Source organism: Benincasa hispida, chromosome 1 (genome assembly GCF_027475165.1).
Source record: "Benincasa hispida cultivar pf3 chromosome 1, pf3_genome.v1.1, whole genome shotgun sequence".
In the NCBI taxonomy this organism is placed as follows: Eukaryota; Viridiplantae; Streptophyta; class Magnoliopsida; order Cucurbitales; family Cucurbitaceae; genus Benincasa; species Benincasa hispida.
This window is the reverse complement of record NC_143478.1, coordinates 67,060,110-67,078,954: the sequence shown is the minus strand read 5'-3', so window position 1 is coordinate 67,078,954 and position 18,845 is coordinate 67,060,110. Positions and strand designations below refer to the sequence as shown.

Sequence of the window (18,845 nt, the reverse complement as noted above, 5' to 3'; positions counted from 1 at the left end):
AAATAAAAAATAAATATGTTAATTAGCCATTGGATTTGACGTTGTCAATTTACCTTTTTATAATATTTTTTTTTATTGATTTTGGCAGAGTTTAATATGTCATCTTTATCAAAATATCGAGATCTTAATTTTATAAATGCGGATGAAAATATCGATAAAATGTCGATGATGATAAATATTTCTAGAAACATTATAAAAATAATAATAATAAATTTGATTTATGATTTTTAAATAAGTTGATGTGTCATTTATTTATATCATATTTACATTCGTGACTTTTTCTTCTTTTTTCTTTTTTGATCTTTTTACTATATGATAAAATAATGGTTCTATTATTGTGGTTGATATTGAACCCATGAACATATAAAAATATCGATGTGTCGATGAAAATTTAATAGTATGACTATAATTGTATGAGAACTTTCGATATTATTTCTCCCTTGTTTTTCATGAAGCAAATGTTTAAGAATTGTGTGGGATTTGTGAATCCTGAGGTTTCGTTTGGTTTTCGGTTTGTGAAAATTAAACCTATAAACACGTATCCATCTCTAAATTTTTTGCTTCCTTATCTATGTTCTATCAATATTTTTAAAAATTAACCCAAATTTTGAAAAACTAAAAGAATAGTTTTAAGAAACTTTTGTTTTGGAAGTTTGGTTAAACATTAAATTTCTTTTTACTTAAAAAGGATGAAAATACATTTTCAAATATGGAAAAGCATTCAAATCTTCCAATGGAAGAGAGTTTAGCTCAGTAAAACAAGATACTAATTATCATTTCAAATATAAATTGTTGGATCTTCGTTCCTATGATTATTACATATACAGAAAATCAAAAACAATCTTCCATATCTTATTATTCATTTTCATATACTCAACCAATAAATTTAAGAAATTTAAAGTCCCATATAAAAAAAATGTCGGATTTTTTAGAAATATTTATCTATAAAAAAAATCTAAATGGAGCCTCTTATAATCCATTAGTAAAACATTTAAAATATTCTTTAATAAATTTAAATGTATAATAATATCTTGAAACGAAATAATGCTAGAATGGTGGTATTTCTAAAATCTATTATACATTTCATGTATCAGCTTTCTTCCAACCCTAAAATTAAATAAAAGAAAAAATAGAGATATTATTTTGATCCATATACATATATTTAGGAAGTTATTCTAATTTTAATAGAAATCCTCCCAAATTAAAAAACACTTTTAGGGGGAAAAAATCAACAATAGCTTAGCTAGTAGTTATATATAAATGTTAGATTTATTGAAAATACTAAAATTAAAATTGAACATTAAAAAATATATAAAATAAAATTGAACAATTTTAAAATAAATAAATAAATATATATATATATATATATTTGGTTGAATAAGAGAATTGCTCCCCATTTTGGGTGGAGGCAGCCGACAGAGAGGGGTGGTTGGACGGCAACAAAATTAACTGCCTTATAACTAATTTTCAATTTATTTTTATTCTTTTTTTGAACCAATATATTATATTGGTGGGATTTGGGGTAGTGCATATATTATAAAATTAAGGAAAATTCATAATTTTAATTTTGAACTAAAATTTGTCCATTCTATTTGTGTATAATTTCAACTTATTTACATATGTCAAATTGAATACTCCTCAATATTTTATAATCCTATTTTAAGGTGTTGTTAGGCAATTATTTCGTTTTTTATTTTAAATTTTTTAAAATCAAACATATTTCTTCTCAATTTCTTTATAAAATAACATAATTTTTCTTACGATGTCAAATATTTGGAAGTAAATAAGCAAATATTAGAAATAAATTCAACAAATTAAGTTAGGAATATTATTTTTTAAATTATATAGTACCATCTATAAAATATTAACTCGAAATAAATCACTGTTGATTAAAAGATAAAGTCTACCTCCATTTTCAAAAATACCTTTAAACTTGCAAAAGGATTATACTAACAATAAAGACTATCTTTTAAGGTTATAAATACTAATGCAATTTTTAAAATAAAATATTAACTGTTTTGTCAACAAGAGCGTAACTCAACTGACATAATGTTCATACTATTAATTTTTTTATTCTTATAGAAAGAATAAGGGTATTTCTTAACATTTTTAAATTTAAGGATATTTATTGAAACTTTTGAAAGTTTAGAGATAACAATTGGGCCAAAAATAAATAGTAATCAACTTTTAAATCAATCTATCAGTGATAGTAAATGAATTATAAGCCAACCCGAAGATAGTTCACACTGATTAAGACACATACTATCGACAAAGAGCTCAAAAATAAATAAAGAGAACATCAAAATCTTAATTACAAATTCAAGTTTAATTTTTTTAAAAAAAAAAAAGCAAAAAAAAAAGTTTTAAGTTGGGCTGCGAAGAATGATATTATTAAATTTGGAGAAAATGACTTTTTATTTATATATTCAAATAAGAGGAAGAACTCTTCAAGGCTGCAATAAGGAATTTTCTTCTTTCAAAAGAACCATCTGATGACCAAACGTTTATTCGGTTTATCAATTTCCAATTTCTTAATTTGTTGATTTTTTTTATTTATTATTATTATTATTTTTTTTATTTTTTTATTTTTTTTTTTTTATTTTTTTTTTTTTTTAGTAATAACTAGAAGCTTGTATTATTCTATAGTGACATTTAGAGTTTGTTTATAAGTTAATTATTTAAATAATATAGATGCACATACTAATAAAAAAAAAAAAAAAGTTATAAATATAGACCTATTCTTCTCGACTATTTGACACGGCATAACCATTTAAACTTTATATTTTTCTTCAATCGGAACATAATTAAATTGATTAAGATACGTATATACTTTTTATAAGAGAATAAAAGTAATGTTTTTTACCTTCAAATATTATGCTTTGACTCAATATAGGAATGCCCATATATATTTCTTCCATAAAGATGTCCAAGTGCATAGAAAGAATAGAAAATGACTTTGGAAAACTATTCTAAAATTTAAAATGAATCCATTTTTGTGTTTACTCTAATTGTTGACATATTTCCTTATTTTGTGGATATTTTGTTTCTTATAATTGCTTTGGTAACAAATAACTATTGGAACGATAATTGATAACTCTGTATTATATACTGTAATATGTATGATATTCAAACATATAAATATTTCCAAAAAAAGAAGATGATTAAATGTCTATATATATATATATATATGTATATGATTAAGTTTAGTTTATAAACTTTTAAACTTGTATCTATTTGATAGGTAATTTCTAAACTTTCAAAAGTATATAATAGATTTTGTTTAATAAATTTCTTAACTTTAGATATAATCTAATAAGTTCTTAAACTTTCAATTTTAAATTTAATAAATTAATTTTTTAAAAAAGATTTCATTCATACATGATCTAGTAGATATAAATTAAAATTTAGGACACGATACACATTTGGTCCCTACGATTTGAAGTTGATATCTATTTGGTTCCTAAAGTTTTAAAAGCTATACTTTAGTCATTGATGTTTCAACAATAATTGTAAGGATTGTTTGGTTAGAAGGTTTTCTGCATAGAACTTGGTAGGTTTGTTTCACAGTAACCATTTGCCTGAAAATGAGTTATTCTCAAATATTCTCATAAAGTTTTCTATTCACTATCAAAATTATGGATTTTTCTTTTCCCTTCTTCATTATTTCTATTTATATTATATACAATTTCACTTTAAATATAGTTAATTAGTTAAGTAATTAATATTAATTTAATAAATATAATTAAAATATTTATTTAACTTATTTTTATATAAATTTTTATTAAATTAATACAATTTTTTTACATAAATTAATAATGCATGAGTCAATAATATCTTAAACATATTTACTTAGTAAACAGGGATTAATTTACAATTTTTTTACATAAATTAATAATGCATGAGTCAATAATATCTTAAACATATTTACTTAGTAAACAGGGATTAATTAAATTTAATTAGTACAAAAATTCTATTTCTATAATGATAATTTATTATTTTTTTATTTTTTTAATAATCGAGTAATTATTTATTGAGATTAATTTTAATTGATAATTTGTTATGAACATGTAATCATTATTGATTAGTTAATTATTTATTGTTATTAATTTTTATTATTTCATTCATTATTGGTATATCATATATTTTTTTAAAAAAATTAGTATTCTCTATTAATAAATCATATTTTATTTTTTTACTTGTTATAAAATATTTTTTTTTATATTATTAAATTAAAAATTAAAATTACTAATATTTAATTAATTAATTATAAAAATGATTAAGTATTAAATTATAATTACCATGACATTCATTAAATATATTAATTATTTAATTTTTAATTATAAATATTTTTTTATGAATATATTGAATGTTGTTTATTAGCTAAAAGATTTTCATGCTCACTTTCATAAATTAAATACAAACCTAATTATTATTCATAAAATTTTAATAGCATTCTCATGCACAACCAAATATAAAATCTTATTTTTAGATATTCTATAAAACCTTAAACCAAACAATCCCTAATTTATAAAACCTTAAACCAATCAACCCCTAAATAATTCCTAATTAATTTGACAGCTAGTAGATTAATTAAAAGATCATGTGGATATTGATGTGACAAATCTTAAATGTGGTGAAAAATTCTATTGATTTTTTGCTACAATTTTAGGTTATGTGAGCTTTTTCGTTTTCTGTTTTACTCTTTCATATCTTTCTCTCTATTCCCTTCACTCCCTCAATTTTGCTTTCCCTGAAATGGGGTAGAGGGATGGCACAAAAAATGAAATCAAAACAAAACCCACCACCATTGCTGCCTTTCCTTATACCCTTCTTAATTGCTCAACCACATCCTCTCCTTGAAAACCTGTTTATCAGAAGCCTACATGGGTCTGGTGTATGACCACACTTGTCACTCTGTAACTTCCAGAAGAGATTTCTTTACCACAAATGTCAATGGCTAATAATCCTACACGTCCTTTACTGTGCTAAAAGCTCCTTTGTCCTCACTATGTTCCTCGGAGAACCTTACATTGTGATGGCAAGTTTCTTTCGATGGAAAATTCATAACACTAAGCAATAAATCCATTAACCTAATTTCAGCACACTTCCTCCTATCCATGCTCGGTGAGTTCACCTTCACACGACCAACATGGAAAAATCTAAAAACACTCGCTTGTAAACTTTCTTTACCTTGCAAAAGTGTACATATAAAAACACAGAACTACAACAAACCCATGATTGTACCACTCAAAACACTCCATCCAAACACAGACTACAGCCCCAAATAATCTTCCCTATCTAACATAAACTTGTTAACTCCCATACCAACATTTTGGGTGTTTGAATAAAAAAAAAGGTAGGGAGCAAAAAACATAACATACAATATTGATTCAAAGTTCACTAACCTCCTGACGAACAATTGAAATTTGCCCAAAAACTTGGCGCAACAGTTGCATCTTATACAAGAAACACCCATGCAGCCAACACATCAACAAAAATAATTGATGGAAATAATTCATGGAATTACAAATCTGAACTAGAAATTAGATGTGATAGGTTATCCAACAAATAGTTTGGCTGCATACCCCAAAAACACAATCCAATGAAATACAGAATTAAGCTCCTCCATCATTTAAAAAGAACAAAAACAAAATCATCCACAACTAAACATTAACATGCACAAGCAAAGCATTATGCCTTTTTACCATATTCACTACAAGTTTTTCTAGTATAACTATCTACCAACGTTGCTAAAAACAAAAATAAGAACCGCCCTTCATCCATCACCATTATCATCAATTAGGTCTTTGATCACATCCTTGCAGCCAATACCATCCACCAAACAACAATACATCATCTTCTAAGCACGTTCACCTCGGATTCTCCGAGCCAACTGGATATCTTTTGGCATTATGGTAACACGCTTTGCATGAATGGCACAGAGATTGGTGTCCTCGAACAACCCAACGAGGTAGGCCTCGGCTGCCTCTTGCAATGCCAGAACAGCATGGCTCTGGAAACGCAGATCAGTCTGCAGACAAAGCAATTTACCACACCTTCAATTATACAAAAGCAATTTACCACACCTTCAATTATACATCAAACACAGCTATAACATAAAGCAGGGAATGGAAGATATTGCAACATACCTTAAAGTCCTGGGCAATTTCACGGACCAACCTCTGGAAGGGCAACTTCCTGATCAAAAGCTCAGTACTCTTCTGATACTTACGAATTTCACTGCATTAATAAAAGAAAAATAAAGGAATTTAAAAGTTAGTTTTGTTTTGCAACAATTAAACAATAGCCCATCTACTAGAGGGGAAAACCAAGAAGCTAAACCACGCGAACTCACCGAAGAGCAACAGTACCAGGACGGTATCTGTGGGGCTTCTTCACCCCTCCTGTGGTTGGGGCGGACTTACGAGCAGCCTACATAATACAATATACAAAAGATGAATAAAAACCTCATGAAAAACAAATCAATTAATCCCCGACATCTCCCACAAGAAACGTGAACAAACCTTCGTGGCCAGCTGCTTCCTTGGAGCCTTACCTCCGGTGGACTTACGAGCAGTTTGCTTGGTACGAGCCATCTGCAGAAAATTAAACCCTAATTCCAAATTATTCACAACTAAACAGCATCCAACAAAAATTTTCATTATGGAAATCCTAATAAATGACCTACATGAGATTACGGAAAACCGAATAGCTCTACCACAAAAATGAACCTATCTGATTGATAAACAATTCTATTTCCTAATCAAATGTCCTCGTAAACTTGAGAGCAAACAACAGAAAACCGTAAAGCATTCTAAGTTGAGAAAGTATGCAAACCCTGCAACCCAGGGAGAGTGGAAAAGTTATAATATCTCGTAAAACGTAAATCTGGAAACAAGATTGAAAGCGGAGAACGACGACAAGGAGATGAATCATAGACGAAAATTGGAAGGACATGAAACAAATCCACTACTCAAAAGAGAATTGAAAGACAAATAGGAAACCCTAGAGCCATATTTCACAATAAGAAAAGTAAAAGAAGAAGAATTAAAGACAAACCTGATGTCGCTTCGGTGCTTCGTCTTCTCTCTCGAACAGATCCCTCTCTCCGTTAAAGAAGCCAAAAAGTTCAACGACAAGTGCAGTTAGGGCATATTTATAGCGTCGTAAATGAAGAAAGAATCTGAGGATCGGACGGTTCTGAGAGCATATCCGTGTGTTTTTTAGGTGTACGAATCTAACGGTAAATGAGGGCTTGAGTTGTGTTTTCTCGAGTAGAGTGAACGGCCACGATGTGATGTTGAAAGAGTAGACGAGGATCCTGAGGATACAATACTCGTTTCCTATTGGTTGGAATTGCGATAAATCTGTGGCAATTTTTGTTTGTAAATTTGTAATGGGCGTTGGGGGAATTAGAGAGAAGGAAACCGTGAAACGTGAGTTGAGATTTTTACCCTTTTTTCAGGGCTCTTTACATTTTGAATCTGTCAACCTAAAGTTACGCAGTTGTTTTTTCTTTGTTTTTCTTTTTCTTTATTTCCCAATTGGAGGATAAAAATAGACCTATCAAATCGTGCCATGTAGGATTTATCCAGTTCTGGGGGCTGCAATTTCCATTTTTTTTCTTTAAAAAGACTTCCAAAAAATTCATTTATTCTTATCTTTATTTTCTTTTTCAATACCACAAATGTGTACAATTTAACATTGACATGAAGGGTCTACCCAATATTTATAATTTATCTAAGAAAATCGATTGACTTCATTGACATTTTCATATATTGAGAAGTTTGACATTTTAAAATCTGGTTAAATCATGCGTGGATTGATAAATTATTTTGTTCTTTAAATTAAAGTTTTATTTCAACCTATAATTTTTTTTTCTTTTAAGTAAAAAAAGTTAGATAAATTTAAACATACACCTCTTAGTTTAATCTCGAAATTATATCCTTAAACGTTTGATGTAGTATCAATTAACACTCTAATTATTGTACTAATTTGAATAAACTTTCATAATTATGTAAGGCTTAAAAATTTATGAATTAAACTTTGAAACTTTTCATAAGGGAATCCATTTGAAATCTCAATTAGGATTATCTAAAAATCATCCATTTTGTTAGTCCCACGTTTGAAGAAGTAGTATATCCATGTATAAGAATTAATGCATTGACCTCAAGATCAAAAATCCAATTCTTTCCCACATATTGTAAAAAAAACTATTAAAATAGCGATCTCGGCTTTGATTCATGTTGAACACTATGGCATATTCTTCTAGAGAAATGGAAGGCCATTTAGATTGACTTATTAAGTGTTTATAAATACTTTTTTTCTGCACTTATAAATATTTATTTAATCATTTAAAAAGTCAATCCAAACACATCCCGAAAGTCCTTACTAGAAACCAAATAAGCAGAATTTGTAGCACTCATGAGTTAAACAATTCTAGCAAGCAAACAAGTAAGAGAAGAACAACTTCAAGATCTTAGAAAGGCTTCCTCATAATAATTGATCATTCAATATCGAACAAACTCAACTTCTCAAGATTTGCCACCTTTGTATAAGAGTCCTAGAAAACGATTATACATTCCCGATTTGCCGGCATTTCTAAGTAAATTGAAAGATGCCGATTTCGCGGGGCTTGGGAGAGGGATGAGTTTCATTTCTCTGCTTCAATTTCCATTTTTCCCTTTTCCCTTTTTTTCTTTTTACAGAGAAATGAAAAGTAAAAAGCAAAAAGAAAGAAAAAAAGAATCTTCAAGACTCTTTAAAGAAACCTACAATAAATTATCACACTCTCAGCTAACTAAACAGTAAACCCACCTTGAAACTTAAGAAGCCAATAGGTTGCACATAAACATTAAAATGGAAGGCAACCACCATCACACTACTACCAGTGTTTCATAAGTTTAGCTTCAAAACGAACACCAATTTGTGATCCTAACTGTAACTCTCTAGTGCCCAATGGTGTTATGTTTTGATTGTGGACTGACCTTGAGAAGGCAGACTTTAAACACAAATCCAGGCAGGCGGGCAGGTGGGCTTTCACAATATCTAGCTCGTGATTACACTGCGTGGAAGTTAAATAAGTCGGCAACATTAAGGTGTTTTGCAAGACGGCGAATTGCTGAGCTGACAACTCCAGAATTTGAAGAGAGAGAGTCGGGAAGACAAGGCAGGCAAACAGGAAGGTCGTCGTCTTCTTTTGTGTTGAAGAATGATAGCACAGATCGGTAGAATATAAATCTGCAGATTATGGAACAAAAGAAAGAGAATTGTTTATTACATTAACATGGCTAGAGCATAAGCTTAAATATATATAAGTAACAGAAGCAACGGGAAAATACCTGAGAATAAGACGCCGTAAAAAATGATCAGACAAAACTTGGGCCCAGACGATATTTAAGCTAGCTGATGTACAAAGAATTATTTCCCAATCGGAAAATGCAGAGGAGATTATGGTCTCAGCATCATTGTAAACATCCTATAAATGGGAACAAGTTGTGGATTAAACGGAAGTCCGAACATATTTTAAGAGAGTTTTGACTCTTATAATTAACTTACTATATCCAAATTGGCCGAGGGGAGGCCAACCAATTCGCAAAATGCCGGCAGAGGGGCAGTCAAGAAAAAAGTAAATTGACTTCCCGATTGAGTTGTATCAACATTTAAGGGATTCTTGAATGCAGGCCTCAATGGTGAAAGAAGTATGGCGGCAGTTTCTCCTCTCTCTGCCCCATGTAGAACCTGAAAATGAAATACATCTCCACGTGAGCAGTCAGATTTGACTTGAGACCAACAATGTGACTGAGTATTGCACTTTATATGAAAGAACATTCAACGAGGTCAATTCTATGATAGTCCTGTGAGACTTAAGGTTGATCGAATAGAATTTCATGGCATACCCAAAATGCATCATATATAAATTGACAAATTGAAATGACTACCTGTTGAAGGAGTGTATAGATTAAGACCACATTAAATTCAATCGACCAGACGGGTCCATCAACAAGAAACTGTCACTAAGATATGCGAACTAGCTTTTTTGTCTAAATGAAAACTTCCATAGTGAAAGTGCAACAATAAAGCGGCATGCAATATTCTGCCTCAAACGCCTGTTTTGTACGAGGAAAACAAATCAATCAAATGCATTGATGGTCATATCTATCTCGTCTCATGCTCAAAACCGTGATAATCACATATGATGATGATGATGATGATACCGACAAAAAATGAGAAATGTCCACCTATCAAGAGGGAATTTAATTTCCAATATAGCAGTGTTAAGCAAACCATCATGACCTGGCAACACTTGTAAAAGTTTTGACAAACCTGCCTTGAATGCATGGCTGTTGTTACTGTCAACTATCAAGAAAACTGGTCTACGTGTAAAAGGTATTATATCACCAGGGTATAAAACGTTTGGACCTGAAAATCAAAGAAAAAAATGATGTCCAAGTCATCAATGAAATTGGAAACAACAAAGAGTTGGAATGATTAAGTATCCACATTATTCAATAGCAAAGACCATTGAGAGAGAGTATGAGAGGATTCTGTACCTCCATTACCCCTATGCCCAAACCACAAATACTCATCATAAAGGTCACTCGATCCTGGCTTCTCACTCTTACAAGATTCGGGTAGAGCATTACAATTTTCTCGTGAATTCTGGACTTTATTTTTCAAGGATTTTCTTGATTCCCCATAACTCGCCATTTGATTGACACTGTTTTGACAGCATTTCCCTGCGCCAGTTATCATTGAATGTTAATGAACAATAGTATAAATGAGAATGGAAAAATAAGATCACATTCATTTGACTATGAAGGTCATCAACCTGCTGCAGACAGATAAATCAGCATGATACTATCTGGAAGGAGCTCTTCACAAATTGTGGCCATGACCTGCTCATGAGCCAAGAAGCTCAATAGTAAGTTCTTATTATATAAAAGATAACAAAAAGAAAATGACAGGTAAAGCAACTACACTCAAAGAAATTACACTCCACCTGTCAAACATGATAAGGAGCAGGCATTCTCAGCATAAAAACCTTGTCAGATTCAGAAATGGCCTATTGATAACTTAAATAACTAATAATGTTATGATCTGGAATCAAAAAGTTTCTTTTGCAATTCTTTAAAAGATAGGTAGTGGGTATCAATATTTTTATATATTTGTGAGTGTCCAGGCTAACTTACTCTTATCTCAACTATTCTCATGAAATAATCGTTTCATCCTATTACATTTGATTGTCAAGGTAACTTGTAGGATATTAAATCTTAAGTAGGTGATTACCATAGGTTGAACCAATTCTTTCTAAGCCCTTTATTATTCACACGGCCCTTATTGACCACAAGGTCAACCCAGGGTGGGTTAAATAGTGAGTATCAATTATTTGATAGTCATTGATGAGTATGATCAGTATACGGTAGCGTGTGTTAGTCTGTGGGCAGTTGTAGGAGGTAGATGAGTTTATTAGAGGGAAATATTGATTACCATTGGTTTTAGAGAAGTGAAGTAGGCAAATATTTGGGAATAAGACTTTTGAGGAGAATAGTCATTAAATTAATTTTGAGTAATTAAAGACGTATTTCGGAGTGATTTTGGATATGATAAAAATAACTTAAACTCTTTCAAAATCACTCCCAAACATGCACAAAGATGTAACGAGTATAAATACCCACTGAAGTCACAATGGCCACACTTATCGTTGAATGTCGTCTAAGCTCGTAGATCATCACCTAGAGGCCAAGCTAATACCCAAGTGGCGGATGGTGATAGGCATTGGAGTTTATGATGAAGGTTTTCATTGGCAGGTGAGTAGCTACGGAGAAGAACTGGGGCTGAAAGCACTTTCTATGACTTTATAAGACTATAAGAGGTAATAATTGTTAACTATAACTCCAATAATTGAGGACGGGAAACAAGAGGAGAAACATGAGCTGAGACACTGTGCTTGAATACCTTCCAAAAGTGATGACAAGAGAGGTAGAGTGTCACTGAACGAACTGTTGATATTTCCCCTTGCAGGCTGCAGCACAACCATCATCCAAGCAGAATTTTGTGGCAAATAAATGGTGATTTCTCTCTCTGATGCTGGATAGCTGAAGTCACAACAGACATCATGAGGAGATTTAACACATCTCAACTTTGTATTCTTCATGCTTGGACAGCGGGCAGCGATAGGAAGTTATTGACCACTAGGCCAATCCATAGTGGTTGGTACTTGGTAGTTTTAGGGTTTGTTAGAGGGAATTGTCAATTGCCAGCCAAAGCCATACACGGGAAGAACAGTGACTAGATAGGTAAAAATATTTGGAAACAGAATTACGGGAGAAAGATCCCTCTCTAGATGCTATCAACCTTTGTATTCTCCTTTGCTTTAGTAGTATACATCAGTTCCATTATTGATCACAAGTGAAGCTAATAAAAGCTAATAAGTGCAAACAGAATCAAATCATAACTTCAGGGCATTCTATCACTCACATGTAACAAGCTATAAGGCATAACTCGTAACCAATTCAGATGAGTAATAAGGCAATTTCTGGAGATCAGGACATCCAAAGAAATAAAATGCCAAAATTGCCCAAGTTAAAAAAAAAAAAAAAAAAGATCAACAACACTCACTAAAAGAGGGAGAAAAGGCTACAAATTGAATAAATTAAAAACTTTGCTATGCAACTGAAGCAGAAAGAATTTCATGAATAAGTTAAAACTTACAGCTATCAAATGAGTCACAGAAGGTCGATAGAGGATAGCTTTCTTTGGATTTGGAGGTAAAGATGAATCGGTAGTATCAGTAGCTAAGTTAATATCAATGATTCCAGATGCCCCAGAATGATCAATGGCAGCTCCATTTTCATTTGGTTCAACTGGATGCTTTTGGTAGAAGAAACCAGGCTCCCATTCAAAACATTGCAGCATTCTATAAGTGTCCAAAGTAATTTCCGCAAATTTAACCTGAAAGTAATAGTACATGTAGTCAGTCAAATTTATTGTCATTCTTCTCATTCACGAGTCATCGCAATAGATGGAAAATTTTTTGATAATTAATTCACCTCATTTCGATGGTAGCTAGTCAGAACAGCATCTCGAAATTTAAGAACCCTCTTTGCATGGAAACGTGCCACAAATGGAAGGGATGATGGATGGGAATCAAATGCAGCAGAATAACGTAAAGGTCTGACATTTGTCGAGGCTGTTGCTACATTCATGAAGCAGAAAATTTCTTGTACAACTAGCCTCCACTCTTTAAAGTCAGTAGCCTAGAAGCAATAGTTAAAATGCCTCAGTTATGCAAGTGAAAAGCTGTATTAATATACTCTTAATACTTTTCTAGCAAATAATATATCTATTCTTTCAAACAAGATAAAGTAAAACAAAAGAGAGTGCTAATTATGGGACCAAGAAGGGGCATTAAAATCATTCTCATTCTTCAAAGATTACACTTGAAACTCTGAAATATGAATGCAACCCATGTTTAAAACAGGAGATCCAGACAAATCTTAAATGCAGTAAATCAATTATGATTCTAATAATAATATGGATATCTCATATTGATATCAGGAGTCATAAAAATAAATCTCCCATGTAATGTATATTGCTAAGTTCAATTCCAAAGCCACCCATAAAGTGGCCAACGTAATTAAAGGTGAAAGGGAAAGAAAAAAAAAAAAAAAAAAAAAAAAAAAAAACCCTTCACTGTTCGAATTTGTTGTGAGCGTGAGTAAATTTCTTTTCTTTTTTCTTTGTTTGTTTTCTATTTTTTTTTCTTTTTGCTTATTTCTTATTTCTTTTATTTTATTTTGTTGGGATAAGAAACAATGAGTAAATTTCTTAATACAACCCTTTCAGATATAAATTATCTCAGGACATAAAGTGACAAACATGTAAGTATGTCGCAAATGTTTATCTATTATGTTGGCTTGGGCAGCTAAGAAGAAACCAAACGAAGAGGAACATATAAGTTTGTTCTTAAATTCAACCCGAGATTTCAAATATCATGTAGAATTATGATAAAGAACGAAAAACAACCGAACAATCATAAGTCATAAAAGGTCTAGACAGCATTCAATCAGAAGCCAAACAGAGAAAAAATACTACGGATCGTGAAAAGAATTATATATATATATAACTTCAAAAATAAACAAGCCGTCAGGAAGGTCCATCAGCAAAATGGAAATATTAAACAGAATCCGAAAATTCAGTTATAATGATCGAGAAAATGGGAAATTACCCGAAAAGTGGCCTTGCTATCGTCGACCAGAGCCTTCAATCGTTCCGCTAGAACCTGAACAGTATCCGTACGATTCAAAAACAACGAAACCAGCAAGAACCTCGCGTAAAATCTCAGTTCCTTGAACCTCGCCCCCAGATCCTTCCTCGAATTCTTCGATCCCTCAAAATAGCTTCGATTAAGAATCGCTTCATAGAAGACATAGGCTTCAATCAAGAACCTAGCCTCGCTAGTTCTCATATAATGGCCAAAGTAAAGCTGACCAATCCGGCTAGCGATCTCGCCAATTTCCCAGCGGTTCAGTCCAGATTCAACAAGCTTCGCGCGGAATTCCTGCTGGTACTTCCAGAGACGCATATAAGCCTTGAAAACCTTATGAAAGTAGTGGTGGTTGTCCACACGCCCGTAGGCCGGGACGTCTTGGACCCTAGCGAACTTCCGGTTGGCGCTCTCCACCATAGCTCGGAAGCTCTTCGCTTCAGAGTCGTTGTCGGTCATTCCGGAAGTCTCAATTCCCAGACCGGCAGTGACAATCTCCGGCTCTCATCGAACAAAAACAGAACAATCAAACCAGCAAAGTTAACTATCAGAGGAAAAAGAGAGCTAAGAGTGCGCGCGCTCGAGTACGTCTACAAGCTTATACGATTCAGAAGAACACAGAGAGAGAGAGAGAGAGAGAGAGAAGGAGTTGGACTTTTTTGCTTAGGGACTCGTGTGGAGTTTTTGGTGTCTATGGTAGCAAATCAAACCACTTTTTCTCTTTCATCCTTCTTCTTCGAATCTCTCTTCGCTTTTACTTTGTCGTATGAAACTGAATTTGGATTTGAAATCCGGCAAAAAGGGGGTTGCAGAGGCGGCGAAGAGGGGCCGGAAATGGCAGGAATTTTGGCGGCTATGGCGGAGAAGGGAGAAAGATGAGAGAAGAAGTGGGAGGGAGAGGTGTGTTTTTTGCACTTGCCCACTATATTATGTCATCTCAAATCTCCGCCGTTGATTGATGCCATACAGGTTGTGATCCAACGGTCACTTACTGAACCGGACTTTTGGGCCTACTATTTCCCACGTCGCTGTTTTTTTGCTCAATGAGTCAATTTTATTACATGGGGTCACAATTTTTCTCTTTCTTCTTCTTCTTCTTCTTCTTCTTCTTTTTTTCCTTTGCTAAATATAACGGTTGCTATTTTTTTTTTAATTTATTCTCCAAATTTGATTTCTTTTTTGTTTGTATTCTTGTGTGTGTGGTTTCATCTCTCTAAAATGTAGAACATTTTTCTTACCAAAATCAACATAGTTCAATAAAGCATCTATAATAATTTTGTGGTTAGAGTTTCGTTCCCTCACTCCATTATCATAAAAAAATATATTTTTCTTATAATTGAAATGTAACATATTTTTAATATGGTACATTTTGTTGAAGTTAAATTACATATTTAGCTACTTTATAAAATTATAAATAAAAAAAAAACTTATCAATTTTATGTTAATATAATTGATAACTTGTAAAAATACAAGTAATTGTTCTCTCAAAATTGGAATACTTATGACTAAAATGATGTAAACACATTCATAACAAAGGAAAAACGCATGGAATTGCATATATGTGATAAATTCATGCAAAAGTATCCTTTAAGTAGAAATTGCATCACTAACTTTAATGCAAGTATGAAGATAATTTACTAAGTGTTGCAGACAAAGCCAATGTAAGGAGCATGCATCCAGTTAATCCAACGCATGATAGATACATTTGGCTCTGAAATTAACGTCAAATCACAACTTGCAAGCATGGGCAACTGATGAGCGGAGTCTAAACGAGGCAAAATTGTAGGCGGTTAACTCAAAGTATGGAATTTAATGCAGTCATATCACTAAGTGGCTGAGCCGATTGCCTATATAAGGAGAAGCTGCCTACAGAAGTGAGAGTTAGACACTTAGAAATTGTAGAGTTTAGAAAATCTGTAGATTCTTCATCTCTGCCGATTGCAAGAAAGAAAAAGGAGGAACGATTGCCATTTTCCACCATTGGTAACAAAGTGTTGCTAGAGAAAAACTCGAGAGAGATATCACCTTCATCCCTTCTACGTAGTTGTCAATAGAAAGCATAAAAACAAGCAAAAGGGAACAAGAGATTGAATCCTGCAGCTTAACTTTTCTCCCTTACTTAGCATTTTCATTTATTGTCTTACTTGATTGAATTGAGAATCTATGTAATAAAATTTCTTTAATTCAATATCCATTTCAACCATTTCCACATTTTCACCTGCCGAATTACTAAGTTGTTTGTGTGTGTGAAGTTTACTTGTTTGATACTTTCATAAAGTATATTGCTTGAGTCCACTTGATCAATCAATTGAAGTAAAAGCACTTAGTTACTCGAGAGAGTAAGTATTTGTGGAACTCATCAAACTAGGGCGTTGAGTAATTTTAGAGATAAAGTTATTCATGTCATCTGTCTATTCATTTTGACTAACACATGCATCTTAGAGATAAGATAAATGTGACATTTACATCAAGTGGTGTTGAGCATAAACTAGAGAATAGACTCTAAAAGCATCGAGCACATACACTTAGATTCTAGCAGGCATATTGACCATCTCCACCTTATTTTCACTGTGCTTACATAGGCTTGTTGTTATAACTAAGGAATCAATGCATACCATCTAACGTCAGATCCACTCATCCATGTACCATCTTCCTCTTTATTTAAACTCTTACTTACTCTTGCAAGCGAATTAAGTTAGTTTAGTGTACATAACCAACACATACATTTAATTAGTAAATCATTGCAAACAAATCAGTGTACACTTGTTAATTTTCAATTTTACATCACTATACAAAAATAATATTCAATAAAATTAATTAAATATTATAATTAAGTTTTCAACCATGTAAACATTTTGAAACCTAAGGGTAAAACTGTAAACATTCTAAATTTTAGGGATAAAAATGAAAATTATACTCAAAATTAAAGGCAAAAATGTAACATTTTGAAACTTACCCTCCAATTTAAGTCTACTAACGTTTATAGAGTGTTTGGGGTAAGGACCATATTAAAACTATAATAATCACCTCTTGCTAGAATACATATTATTTTGTAATCCCCAATTAGCTACGGTCAACTTTCAAAACCCTCATTTGCTACGATATTTACTATTTACTATAATCTTTACTATTATACATTCATCATTTTTTTTTTTATTATTTGTTGCAGCATTTGTTATTTTCTCCTCAAACTAACATAGTTTATACCTCAAATATATACTACTATAACCCAACTTAAATAATCTACACCTCAAACACAAACTATCATTATCCAACTATGATAATCTAAGACTATAATAATAACTCCTTACCCCAAACACTCTCTTAAGTTTTAAAACTTCTTCAACCAAAATTATTGAACGGAAGGAATATATTTATATTGCAAAAAACTTGCCCACTTTACATGAAGTAAACATACTACTTTTTCTAGTTTTATTATTTAAAAGTTGAAAATTCTAGTGATATAAAATGTACTATGAGGTTGATTTCTTCCTCCGTAGAAAATTTGAGTGAGCAAAATATACCTTCGATGAAAATTTAGAAAATATATAAATTTAAAATATTAAATTTCAAACAACGGATAAAGGTTTGAGTTTACAACCAATAAAATAATATTATACGTATTGGCTAGCTACTTCGTTAATAGGATATTTTAAATTTACATTTTAATAAATAATCATTACTAGCATCCTGGAACGATATATGACACGAAAAATATCCTTCAAAATCACATGATAACAAAATACTCAAGTGGCATATGACATAGTTTTAGCCAAATTTGACTAACTTTTAGGTCCCACTAGTTGAAATGATTTTCAAACTCATGATTGTGTGTGATTGCATAGTTTGGCCCTGATAGTAAGGTTACTTACGGAGTATTTTATATACTCAACCTTCCTTTAACATATTTTTCAGGTAAAGGCAAAGAACGTACCACGTGCATGACGAGGAGATCGAGATAGAACCATGTGAATAGTATTGTTTTGCTTTTGTGTTAAGTCCGGTAGTTTTGAGCATTGTGAGTGTTTTTAGTCATAACTTTTGAGTTACAGTTTTTAGATATTGTAAATCTTTTTCATTAAGGTTTCAAGGGAATTCCAAATAAATGTTTTTTCTTGTTTTGAATAAATTATTTTATCGAAGTTTACTATTTAGATAAATTTATTTTTAAGTTAGATGAGTTGAATAAATTATTTTCTTGACTTTTATTTATTTAAATAAAGTTGGGTCGTTACATGTATTATCAATCTCGAAGTCAAGATTCGATTTCCAAATCCATTTGAAAAAGATGAGTTAATTAAATTAGGCATGAAAAGTGAAATGAATTTGCAAAATAAAAGAAAAATGAGTCAACTTATTTACAAATATAGCAAAATGTCACTGTCTATCCGTGATAAACCGTAATAGACATCTATCACGGTTTATCAACATCTATCAGTGTCAATAATTGATGTCTTTCGTGATCTATCACTGACAGAGAATAACATATTACTATACTTAAGAATATTTTCGATAATTTTATCATTTAAAATAATTACTCAAATAAATATTTATCACGATAATTTATATATATATA

General features: G+C 31.6%; 2 protein-coding genes across 5 annotated transcripts; both read right to left on the bottom strand.

The window, feature by feature from the left end:
- Window positions 1-5,557: 5,557 nt before the first annotated feature.
- On the bottom strand, window positions 5,558-7,131 carry LOC120069735 (histone H3.3). Of its 4 annotated transcripts, none has more exons than XM_039021530.2 (5): window positions 6,838-7,131; window positions 6,525-6,596; window positions 6,356-6,432; window positions 6,150-6,240; window positions 5,558-6,031 (listed from the first exon to the last, which is right to left on the bottom strand). In XM_039021530.2, the coding sequence occupies exons 1-5, from the start codon at window positions 6,955-6,957 to the stop codon at window positions 5,861-5,863; spliced, it is 531 nt and encodes a 176-aa protein (XP_038877458.1). In that variant the 5' UTR covers window positions 6,958-7,131; the 3' UTR covers window positions 5,558-5,860. The 4 variants fall into 4 exon arrangements, with proteins under 4 accessions (XP_038877458.1, XP_038877467.1, XP_038877463.1 ...); XM_039021539.2 differs by having other exon boundaries at window positions 6,525-6,613; window positions 7,060-7,131; XM_039021535.2 differs by having other exon boundaries at window positions 7,060-7,131.
- A 1,346-nt stretch (window positions 7,132-8,477) lies between these two features.
- On the bottom strand, window positions 8,478-15,689 carry LOC120069723 (signal transducer, putative (DUF3550/UPF0682)). The gene is made up of 9 exons (XM_039021515.2): window positions 14,231-15,689; window positions 13,053-13,259; window positions 12,715-12,954; window positions 10,832-10,898; window positions 10,554-10,739; window positions 10,331-10,422; window positions 9,559-9,741; window positions 9,342-9,478; window positions 8,478-9,240 (listed from the first exon to the last, which is right to left on the bottom strand). The coding sequence occupies exons 1-9, from the start codon at window positions 14,726-14,728 to the stop codon at window positions 9,060-9,062; spliced, it is 1,791 nt and encodes a 596-aa protein (XP_038877443.1). The 5' UTR covers window positions 14,729-15,689; the 3' UTR covers window positions 8,478-9,059.
- Between the last annotated feature and the right edge of the window lie 3,156 nt (window positions 15,690-18,845).